Source organism: Herpailurus yagouaroundi, unplaced genomic scaffold (genome assembly GCF_014898765.1).
Source record: "Herpailurus yagouaroundi ecotype Mexico unplaced genomic scaffold, PumYag 77, whole genome shotgun sequence".
In the NCBI taxonomy this organism is placed as follows: Eukaryota; Metazoa; Chordata; class Mammalia; order Carnivora; family Felidae; genus Herpailurus; species Herpailurus yagouaroundi.
The window spans coordinates 41,264,183-41,276,411 of record NW_024412388.1 but is presented as its reverse complement, the minus strand read 5'-3'; the positions used below and the strand labels follow the sequence as shown (position 1 = coordinate 41,276,411).

General features: G+C 45.3%; 1 protein-coding gene across 10 annotated transcripts in view; it reads left to right on the top strand.

Moving 5' to 3' along the window:
* The window catches only part of TTC39A (tetratricopeptide repeat domain 39A), a 55,124-nt gene that overhangs the window by 18,571 nt on the left and 24,324 nt on the right, over positions 1-12,229 (top strand). For 4 of the 10 annotated variants that reach the window (XM_040470199.1, XM_040470205.1, XM_040470202.1 and 1 more), the window contains exon 2: positions 4,402-4,506. In XM_040470199.1, the coding sequence (XP_040326133.1) occupies positions 4,402-4,506 (105 nt within the window). The other 6 variants (XM_040470198.1, XM_040470200.1, XM_040470206.1 and 3 more) reach the window with 5 other exon arrangements.

Here is a 12,229-nt window from a genome sequence, read left to right as displayed (position 1 = left end):
CGCCCCCCTCCCCACCTCCATGCCTCAGGTTCTCCAAGGCACAGTGGAAAGGCCACCATCAACCCCTCAGAAGCTCAGTAATGTGTTAATCTGGGCTGGCAAGGTGACTTGGAGCATAGAGGTCTTGAAGACATGGGGACAGCCTGCAGAGAAGTGGGGGCCTCAGTCACAGCCAGGGGAAGAAAAATGTTTTTGGCCAGTTTGCTTTTATGGAAAGCATTTCTGCCTTCTCCTAGGTTCCTGGGTGGAGGAGACTAGGCCCCTGCCCTCACTGTCTTTATCTCCTTATCTGTCAAATGCAGATAAGCATGCCTGCCTCTGGGCTGGTGGGAGGAGTGATATTCTCAGTGGTGGTGAATTAATGCAGTCATTAAGTCAAATGGGGTCAGTGTCCTCAGCCTTCCTGAGCTCCCCAGCCAGCCAGGACACCCCTGCCTCACCCCTCCAGAGGAGGCTTTCTAGAGCCTGTCTTGCCACCTTGCCCCTATAGCTTGTGCCTCCTTGTCACTGTGGTATCATGACTAGCTCCTTGCTCGGCTTTTTCCCTTTCCTGGACTTCTTTCTCCATCTTGTCCTCAGTTCAGTGCCATCTTTTCCAGAAAGCTTCTGTTGAGTGCTCCCCTTCCACTTCTGGGCGTCCTTAGCCTTCAGTGATTCCCATGATGCGGCCTTGATGATTCTGGCTGTCAATGCCTCTGTCTGCCTCTGTCTCTCTGCTAGACCGTGAAGTCTTCAAGGGCAGGGCCAGGGCTGGGCCAGAACCAGAGATTAGAGGGTATTTGTGGGAGAAAAGGAAGGCGAAAATCAGCCCCAGGGCCACCCCAAAGCAGCTCCCAGTCTGGAGAGTCATCTCAGAATCACCTCACTATGGTTCAGCAGAAGAGGTGCTAGGGTTGCCAAGGGAGGGAATTCACCTCTGTGCTCTATGTCCATCTGTCTATGCATCTTTCTCTCCATGTGGACCAAGCAGGCAGAACCTCTTTCTTTTTTTCTTTTTTAAAAAATTTTTAATGTTTATTTATTTTTGAGAGCAGAGAGAGAGACAGAGCATGAGCAGGGGAGGGGCAGAGAGAGAGGGAGACACAGAATCCAAAGCAGGCTCCAGGCTTCGAGCTGTCAGCACAGAGCCTGACGTGGGGCTCGAACTCATGAACTGCAAGATCATGACCTGAGCTGAAGTCGGATGCTTAACGGACTGAGCCACCCAGGTGCCCCCAGAACCTCTTTCTTGATGGGAGGCGGATGTGGTGGTGGTAGTGGTGGTGGTGTTTATACAGAAATGGGAGGTAGGCTCTTGGCTCTGGAATTGTTTAGAGATAGTCATAAGCCAGGACAACAGACTTGTCTTCCTGGGGCTGAGCTGAAGGGCACTGGCTCAGGCAGAAACTTGTTTAGGACCCATGCTTGGGCATGTGATCTTGGCCTAGTCACCTCTCCTCGGTGCCTCATCTACCGTGGGGATAATAATCCTACTTCACAGGCTTTGTGAAGACTCAAGGAGAGAATGCCAGTTAAATACCCAGGGCAGTAAGTGCTCACAGAATAGGCAGACTGAACACCAGTCACTAGGCTAAGCCCTGGGCACAAAGGAAGACACTGTGCCCTTCTCATGAAGAGAGGGGCAAGGGCTGTTTCTGATGGGGCTTTTTTGGCCATGGAAAGAAACTTGGTCTTTACCTAAGAGAATGGGAAGCCAGTGAAGGATTTCAAGTTCAGAAGTGACATGGTCAGATTCAGGTTTTAAAAAGAGAACTTTGGCTGTTATGAGAGGGATGGGTTGGAGGCAATAATGCTTCCAATATTCTCCCTTATAAAAACTACCTAGAGGCTGGATGGGTTACTCCAAACATGCTTTAAAATACATTCCTGAGTTTCCACAAAGTAACAAATCTTCTCAAGCCAAGAATAAAAAGCTGAAATCATGCTGATAAATGAGATGAAGCCATAGCAATGTGAAGATATTTATAAATTCCAGAAGTCTAAAATCTGGAGGACTTCGTTTTTGTTTTTGTTTTTGTTTTTAATTTAAAAAAAAATTAACGTGTATTTCTTTTGAGAGAGGAAGATACAGGGCACGAGTGGGGAGGGGCAGAGAGAGAGGGAGACACAGAATACAAAGCAGGCTCCAGGCTCTGAGCTGTTAGCACAGAGCCAGATGTGGGGCTTGAACTCCTGGACTGCGAGATCATGACCTGAGCTGAAGTTGGTAGAGCCTGGAGTTTTAATGACCATTCAAGGGATGGGCCAGCCCAGTGATAGTGTGAGGAGTTGAAACTTGTCCCCCTTATACCACCACATGAATCTGGGACCTCCAAAGAGCTATCCCCCCAGCAAATAGGAATATTGACCAGAAAGAGGTAGACACCCTTTCATAAAGGGGGACGACAGGTCTAGTGGAGAAAAAAGGCTCCCTAGAAACTTATAAATTTTAATCTGCCCTCACACAAATTTTGGGTTTGAAAACCTATTCCTTTTGTGGTCCTAGAAATACTAACCTAAAAAAGTAACTTAAGTATCATAGGATATGGTAGCAGCCCAGGGAATCTGGCCAAAGTAAATGAAAATCCTCTCTGGAGGAATAGATCCTTCTCCTAAGATCCCTTTGGGATCAGCCAAATAGGAACTCATGGTTAAATTACAAAACACACAAGGAAACAAGTCATTGTGAGTAGTAGACACCAAAAGCAAGAAACAACAGAATTTGTTTCACTGAGAGTCTAAAGATGCTAGAATTATGAGATCTAGAATATAAATGTTTTTAAAACATGTAAAGGAGTCAAGATGGACTTGAAATAATAAGCAGGGAACAAAATACTGCCCAAAACGACCAAGCAGATTTGAAAAGGAAGCAAATGGAATTTCTGGAAATGTAAAATATAATCATTGAAATTAAAAACTCAGTAGACAGGAAAAATAGCAAATCACACATACCTTGTGGAGAATTAGTGAAATGAAAGATCTGAAGAAATCACTCAGACTGTAACAGATTCAAAGAGATTGCAAAGAAGAGAGTTGAGAGACCTGCAATACTGAGCAGAATGATTTAACGGAGAGAGAACAGGGGCAGGAGGAGTGAGAGTGGAAGGGCCAGTCTTCCATCAGCCCTGGGTGAAGGTGCCGGTGGCCTTCACTGGGCACAGAAGGGGCTGGGCTAAGAGATTTTCCAGAGGCGGAACTGATAGGGCTTAGTGATGGGGTAGACGTATCAAGGCTGACTGTCAGATTTCTGGCTTGAGAAACTGGGTAGAGGGATGTCATTTATTAAGATGGCAAAGACTGGGGGAGAACAGGCTTGAGAGAATGAACAAGAGTTCAATTTTGAACAAGGTACATGTTTCAGTTTGTTTCAATTTGCCAGGAAGATCTGCTGCTGCATCAGAGAGGAAGAGACATTAGAACTGGGAAAGTTATGTGTAGATGTTTACCAGGTGGAAAGGGACTCTCTTAACTAACTTTGGGGGGAAAGGATCTCCTTTCAATGAGGTCATCAAGGCCCCTTTTGGAACCTTCTCTCACTCAGAAGAGACTCCTTGAGAAGAGACATCCTCAAGATAGGACTCTGGGGATTTCATAGTTTAATCTCTCATTTTTCAGTTGGGGAAGCCGAGACCCAGACAGCTCAGGGATTTGTTCCAGCCTGAGACTTCATTCAATCAGTTTTCATTCACTTAACAGATACTTATCAAAAGCCCACTTTGTACCAGATGCTAGATTCTGGGGATACAGCACTAAACAGAAGAAGGAATCCTGCCCTCAGAAAGCTTATTTTTAGTGGAGGGAGACAGACAAAATAAAATAAAATAAAAAAGAAAGAAAGAAAGAAATATATACGTGTATGTCAGAGAGTGATAAAAGCTATAGAGAAATGTAAGGGCTGGAAGAGGGTCAGGTACAGGGAAGGTGGCCTTTGAGAGGCCTGCACACCACAGCCCATTGTGACAGTGTCTCTGGAGTTCTAGAGTGCAGGCTCAAGATGGGCAGGAGAAGTCCTGGAGAAGGAGGAAGAGGAAAAGGACTGAAGTGGGATTTAGAGGGTGGGCTGTGCCCCCCTGGGGAGCAGGGCAGAAAAGCTTGATGGGTCAGAAGGGCCATAAAGACTCCCTTTAACCTTGTGAGGGGTAAGATAAATTTGTTCCTGAGGCTTCCTTGCTCTCCATCCTCTGCTCCTCCCCAAACCCCTCCACCAGATCTCAGATGACACCCCCATTCTTCTTTTCTCCTACCTTTAGGAACACTTAGAGGTATGTCCGAATTGTCTTTGTGTCTTTGTGTCTCCTCCCCTGGAGGAGCTTTTGACAGGCATCCAAGGCTGGCAGGGAGGTTGCATGGGCCCTGTGGGGCTTTGTTCTAGCCTGGACAGGGGTTGAGGGCTCTTGGTCACTTCCATGTCTCTCCCAGCAGGACTCCTGTGAGCAGCCTCCATGAGGCCCTGGACCAGTGTATGACTGCCCTGGACCTCTTCCTCACCAACCAGTTCTCAGAAGCACTCAGCTACCTCAAGCCCAGGTGAGGCTTAAGCCCAGATTGGGGGTGGGGGCGGGTGTGTGTGTGTGTGTACACACGCATGTGCACATACATGGGAGCCTACGTGTAGTGTCTGGTCATGGAGAACCAGAGGTCTTATGTAAGAGGAACCCCATGTAACTGAATCTCTTCAGCCTTCTGGGTCACCATGAACCCTGGGAGTCCCATAAAAATAGGGGCTCGGACTCCCCATTCTACAGCCCTGAGCAGCCCAGTCCTCCCCAAGGTCACTGTGACTTCCTTACTTTTGGGTTCTTATGGCCTTTCCCAGTTTGATTTCTTGTTCCCACTGAATCCACTCGGGGTTTTCCCCCTGTCAGCTGTAACACAGCCGCTTTTCTTCATTTTTCCCCAGAGTACCAAAGATTTAAGTTGCTTTTACTCAAGTCTTTTAGCCATTTCTTCTAGTGTTTGCTGCCTTATTCTAAATAATAGGCTTATATTGCTCTTTGTCATTTTTTTCTACTTTTTAAAAACATTAAGAATTTATACTCCATAAAATTCTTTTTTTCCTTTTCGTTTTTAATTTTTTTACCTTTTACTTTTAAACATTTATTGGTAGACAAGAATTTAGCTTTCTTACACCCCTGCTCTACCTCCCTTCCCCTTCCCTCATCCTTTCTCTTATCTTTATATTACAGTGTCTGGAAAAATTTATAGTATTTACATTATTATAATTAGGTAACTAATGCTCATCACAGAGATGAGTTGTAAGATTACATTTCTTTTTTGGAGTTAATTGTCTTTCTTTTTAAGATTTTTTATTTTTATTTTTAAATAATCTCTACACCCTATATGGGGCTCAAACTCACAACCCTGAGATCAAGAGTCATATGCTCCACTGGCTGAGACATTCAGGTACCCCTACCTTGTCTTTTCATTGGCCTAATTTACTGTACATTTATCCTGAACTCTTTATAACGTTTTTCCTGGAAACCTGTCCCCTGGAGGATAGTTGTGTCTACTGGCCATCTCCCAGCCATCTCCTGGAACTTCTCTCTTATTTACTTCTTTACTTCTCTCTTGTTTCTTTGACCTGGCTTTTTCTCTGGTACCCTCCCTCATTTTATCAGAGCATATGCTTTAGAAACTTCCTAGGAAGGAGTTACATCAATGTAATTCTCCCCCCTCAGAATTTTGAAGGCATTGCATCCCTGTTTTCTAGCATTTACTATAGCCACAGGAACCCTAATTTTTTCTAACTTTGCACGTGATCATTTTTCCTTCCCCAGAAATGTTTAGAATCGTCTCTTTTATCCTTGCAAATCTGAAATTTCATGATAATGTGCTGAAATGTAGGTATTTTTAAAAATAATTTGGAGACTGCCTTTTGGTTCTAGGACATTGTCTAGCACAACCCCTCCATGTTTTGTCTCCCTTTCTCAGGCTTTCTTTAAGTCAAACATTGGACTTCCTGGGCTAGTCCTCTTCTAAGCCTCCTACCTTCTGCTCAGTTTTGCATTTCTTTCTCTTTTTGTTTTCTCTTAGTTTGGGGGTGATTTCCTCAACCTTATCATTAAATCCTTCTATTGAGTTAGAAGAGATCCTTCTATTTTCTTTTTTTCTGAGATCATATGATTAATTTTCTCAGACTCATTGTTTTCTGAATGTTCTTTTTTTCCCTACAACATCTTATTCTTGGTTTCTGGGTGCATTCTGTTCTTTATATCTATATTTGGAGTATGAGAGTCCTTAGGACAGGGCCTGGCATATAGTGAGCACTCTAGTAAGTATTTGTTGTTATTTTTATCACAGAATATGTTTCTCTTTTAAATGCTTTATTATTTTCCTGTATAATCTCCATTTTTTCCAGGTTCCCTTTTTCTATGTAATGGGAGAATCTTCTGGTGGGGGCTTTCCTCAAATGCCTGATGGTCCCTGACTGTCTGGTCATATTTAAGAGCCAGTTCTTAGCCTTGTAATTGGTGGGATTGGCTTTTGGATATTGGGGGAGGTGGGCAAGGAAGGTGGCAGGGAGGAGGGACAGGTAATGACCAGAAGGGAAGCACCTGGCTCCTTGACCTTGTAATTGCTGGGATTGGCTTTTGGATGACCTGGCCCCAGATGTCAGCTTCTCCAGAGAAGCTGTTCCGCAGCCTGGTCAGAGTACCCCTGGCTGCCTGAATTCTGGGATTGGGGTAGGGGTGAGGGGCCCAGGGGCTAATCATGTGTGCTGCCTACTTGCCTAACGCCTTCTTTTCAGCTCTAGGTTGTGGTTGTCCTCTGCCACATCTGGTCCCTCAAGTTCTGAGGGAAGGCAAATGCTGACTCGGGGACTGCTTCCCCTGAGTTCACAAGCCTGACCTGTTCAATTTCTGTAGACTTGACTGACCCATTGTTGTCCTGTTTGGAGTTAATGGCCCAGTTTCTGGGGGTAGTGGGGATTCTAGCATGTGATGATCATGAGTCTTATAATGATCCCTCCGCAGCAGTCCCCGCACCTCATCCCCACCCTCTAAGGGGATCTGGGCTTGAGGTGGGGTAGGGGTTGGGTCTGCAGCAAGAGTGTGGCCACAGTCTGAGGCAGGCCAAGCTCTGTCTTGCTCCATCCCTGAACATCTAGGTTCCCCTCCTAGTATTTTGGAAGACTCCCCAGCTCCACTTCCCTTCTGGTCATTACCTGTCCCTAAGCAGGCTCTTCCCTGCCACCTTCCTTGCCGACCTTCCCCCACATGTTCAACACCCCCTCCCCACAGCCACTGCATGTTGAGGGGCTGCCTCATCCTCCCTCACCTCAGTAGGGCATTCATTCCTTCACCTCAGGAGTCCACCTCAGGCCCTACAATTCAGGCCTCAGAGAGGAAAAGCTTGCCCTGAAGGAGGCACCATGGAGAAAACCAGTTTTTCCATGAGGGTATCTTTTAACTTCACACTTAAGGTAGTGAAGCTACTCTTTATCTTAGCTCTTGTCCCATTCCAGAAAAGAATCTTTTCTTTCTTTTTCAGTTTAAGAGTGTTGTTCCCAAACAGTAGATGTTATTAACACACTTCTCACCCACACCCACCTTGTGACAACCAAAACATGTTTTGAGAAATTTGGCAGATGCTAGAGGTTGGGATGGAGGCTTGGGGTGAGGAGGACAGGAAAAATATCTCCCCATCTTTATTAAGAACCACTGGTCTAGGGGAAATAATTTTTTTTTAATTATTTATTTATTTTGAGAGACAGAGCAAGTTGGGGAGGGGAAGAGAGAGAGGGAGAGAATCCTAGGTAGGCTCCACACTGTCAGCACAGAGCCCGACGGGGGCTTAAACTCATGAAACATGACATCATGACCTGAGCCAAAACCAAGAGTTGGACACAACTGACTGAGCCACCCAGGCACCCCTAGGGGAAATAATTCTTGCTAAAAAATGACCTTTCCTCTCCATTTGTAGCCATTGAAGCTTCAAAAAATGTTGAGGTCCAGTTTCATTCACTGTTCCTCATTGTGCATGCAGTGTCTCATTTAATTGTTATTCATACTTTGCCCTCAGAGAGTAATGGGCTCATCAGACTCCAGCCCCACCACCCACTCCTCCCCAGCCTGGGCATTTGTTTTCTGTGTTTGTCACTTCTTTGAGTAGCTTTATTTTATTTTGCCTTTGGTAGAGGAGGGAAGAGCTGGAGGCCCCAAGGCTTAGCTGATCTCCATATGGCCAGGGAGTCCCCAGGTCCCAACACTGTGCTCTTCTGATGGCTCTTCCAGTGCCCTCTCCAGTTTGACAGCTGGTCTGGGCCCAGAAAGTGGGACCCCAATGGGCATCATGTCCCAGATTTGGGTTTAGCTCAGAGGTGAGGGACTCTTATTTTCAGGGGTCAGGATTTTGTAAGCAAATAAGAACTTTGGATTATAAACTAAACTTGGGGTGTCTGGGGTTTGGGGAGTTGTCCTACCTCTGTACAGGCATACCAAATTGAAATTATGCCAATTAATAATCCTACAATGGCCTCTGAGTATTCAAGTAAGAGGAAGAGTTGCATGTCCCTTCTTTAAATCAAAAGCTAGAAATGACTAGGCTTAGTAAGGAAGATGTGTTGAAAGCCAGGACAGATCAAAAGGTAGGCCTCTTGCACCAAACAGCCACGTTATGAAAGCAAAGGAAAAGTTCTTGAATGAAATTAAAAGTGCTCTTTAGTGAATATTCAGAATGATAACAAAGTGATTGCTGACCACATTGCTGATATGGAGAAAGTCTGAGTGGTCTGGATAGAAGATCAAATCAGCCACGACATTCCCTTAAGCCAAAACCTAATCCAAAGTAAGGCCCTAACTCTCTTCAGTTCTGTGAAGGCTGAGAGAGGTGAGGAAGCTGCAGAAGAAAAGTTGGAAGCTAGCAGAGGTGGGTTTGTGAGGTTTAAGGAAAGAAGCTGTCTCCATGACATGAAAGTGCAAGGTGAAGCGACAGGATGTAGAAGCTGCAGCAGGTCACCCAGGAGCTCTACTGAGACCATTAATGAAGGTGGCTACACTAAACAACAGATTTTCAGTGTAGATGGGACAGCCTTATACTGGAAGAAGATGCCATCTGGGACTTTCATAGCTAGAGAGGAGAAGTCAGGACCTGGCTTCAAAGGACAGGCTGGCTCTTGTAAGGGGCTAATGCAGCTGGTGACTCTAAGTTGAAGCTAGTGCTCCTTCACCATTCTGAAAATCCTAGGGCCCTTAGGAATTATGCTAAATCTAGTTTTCCTGTGCTCTTTAAATTGAAGAACAAAGCCTAGATGACAGATGTCTGTTTCTAACATGGTTTACTGAATATTTTATCCCCATTGTTGAGACCTGCTCAGAAAAAAAAGATTTCTTTCAAAATACTACTGATCATTTACAATGCACCTCATCACCCAAGAGTTCTGATGGAGATGTACAATGAGATTAATGTTGTTTTCATGCCTGCTAACTCAGTATCCATTCTGTGGCCCATGGTTCAAGGAGTCCTTTCAACTTTCAGGTCTCTCCACATAAGAAATCTATTTCATAAGGCTAGAGCTGCCATAGGTAGTGATTCCTCCGATGGATCTTGGCAAAGTAAGTTGCAAACCTCTAGAAAGGATTCACCATGCTAGATGCCATTAAGAACTTTGTGATTCATGAGAAAAGGTCAAAATATCAACATGAGCAGGAGTTTGAAAGAAGTTGATTCCAACCCTCATGGACGACTTTGGGGGGTTTAAGACTTGAGGGGAGGAAGTTAACTGCAGATGTGGCAGAAAGAGCAAGAGAACTTGAATTAAAAGTGGAGCCTGAAGATGTGATTGAGGTGCTGCAATCTCATGATAAAACGTGAACGGATGAGGAGTTGCATCTTGTGGATGAGCAAAGAAAGATTTTGATTTCTTGAGATTGAATCTATTCCTGGTAAACATTGTTGAAATTACAACAAAGGATTTAGAATATTGCATAAACTTAGTTGATAAAACAGCAGCAGGGTTTGAGAAGATTGACTCCAATTTTGAAAGAAGTTCTGCTGTGGGTAAAATGCTATCAAACAGCATCACATGTGCAGAGAAATTGTGAAATTGTGAAACCAAGCGTCCACCAGTGCAGCAAAACTTCATTGTCGTCTTTTTTTTTAATGTTTTATTTATTTATTTTTTTGAGAGAGACAGAGTATGAGTGGGGGAGGGACAGAGACAGGGAGACATAGAATCTGAAGCAGGCTCTAGGCTTGGAGCTGTCAGCACAGAGCCCAGTGCGGAGATCAAACCCACGAACCATGAGATCATGACCTGAGCTGAAGTCAGATGCTTAATTGACTGAGCCACCCAGGCACCCCGTGTCTTATTTAAAGAAATTGCCACAGCCAACCCATCCTTCTGCAACCACCACCCTCATCAGTCAGAAGCAATGAACATCAGGGCAAGATCCTTCACCAGCAAAACTATTACAGCTCAATGAAATGTTAATAATGATTAACATTTTTTAGCAGTAAAGTATTTTTTATTTATTTTTTAATTTTTGAGAGAGCGGGGAAGGGGCAGAGATAGAAGGGGAAGAGAGGATCTGAAGCGGGCTTTGTGCTGACAGCAGAGAGCCCGACATGGGGCTCGAACTCATGAACTGTGAGATCATGACCTGAGCTGAAGCTGGACACTTAACTGACTGAGCCACCCAATAACCCAGCAATAAAGTATTTTTTAATTAAGTTTTGTATTTTTTTAGACATAATGCTGTTACATACTTAATTAAACTTTTATGTGCACAGGGAAACCAAAAAATTCATTTGACTTGCTTCACTTTATTGCAATGGTCTGGAACCAAACCTTCAGTACCTTCCATGTATGCCTGTACCACAAGTCCCAGTCCAGAACGCAGTTGAGGGCCTTCCAGTGGTAGGCTGGGGAAGAGCCAGGATTCCTAGCTGCAGGTGCATATTGGGCACTCGGCCTCAGACTAGAAATTCCACTTTGCCTGCCAGCTGCCCATGTGGGGCTGCCCCTCCTTCTGGACTCAGTATCAGACTGGGTGCTTAGGGCTAAGTCCCAGGTCTCACTGGTGTGGAGAGAGGAAGAGAGGGGCAGGGGCTTGAGAACTCAAGAGGCCTGGGGTGGGAGGGGATTATCTGGAGGGATGGGTCTGGGTACTGCCAGGGAAACGTCTGCTGAAGGAGAGAGTTTCTCTCTAGGGCAGTGACCCTTGACCCTGGCAGACTCACATTTATTGAGCATCAATGATGTGGCTCTGGCCTGGGTGTCCTATTTAAGCAACCCAGAGCCCTGGGAGAGAATGATTATTGTATCCATTTTACAGAGGAGAAACTTGAGGCTCAGAGAGTTTATAAGATTCACCAGGATCGCACAACTGGTAACTGGCAAAGCCAAGATTGCAGCCTGTGTCTCAGGGACGCTGAAGCCTAAGTTCTGTCCCCACGTCAGGCTGTGGCCTCTTTTCCACAAGCCACTGCCTTCAGATTAAGGAGTTCTAGCAAAGACCTGGGACAGCTGCCAGGGCTGGTGAGGGGTGGGCCAGCCTTTGGTTTCCTTTAAAAACCTTTGGCTCCCCAGGATAATATTACCTGGGCAGAGAGGTCACCCAGAATTTACACTTAATTTACAAAGAGTTTTTAATTTTACAGTTTTATGAATGAGAAAGGTATGAAAAGGGGTGAAGTCATGTGATTTTACAATAGAACAGTCATCTCTTTCCCCTGAAGTTCCCAGCATAAGCCTGGCACTGGGGAGTTTTGTAAATGATTAATGAGGGGATGTGTAGGGAAGGGAGTGAAAACTGCTATAGCTCCTACCATGTGACGAGCAAGAGTGATCCCCCGCCAATCCCATAGGGACCTGGGCAGGCCAGAATTATTTTCCCCATCTTGCAGAAGTATAAATCAAGGCTGAGACATGTTGTAACTTCCCCAAGTGCAGAGGGGAACTGGCATTTTTCTTGTCCCTCCCTTCCTGCTTTTCTTTCCATGTGTTAGACTAAAAGCCCCTACCATATGCTTTTCTGTTGAGAGGTCTGGGCTGTGAAGAAGCAAGATGGCAGGAGGAGAAGGATTCCTGAGGCTACTCACAAAGGGCCTGTGGCGCTGGTACTGAGGACAGAGATGAGTTCCATACAAGCTCTGTCCTTGAGGTGCCCACAGTTCAGTCTGAGGAGAGAGCTAAGCCTCTGCTGATATAAATTCAGTATGACCTGTGCTTCATTATAGACACATGCGCCCTGAGGAGGGAGCCTTGGATGCCCAGTGGCCTTGGAGGCAGTTGAGAGCCTTGATAGAT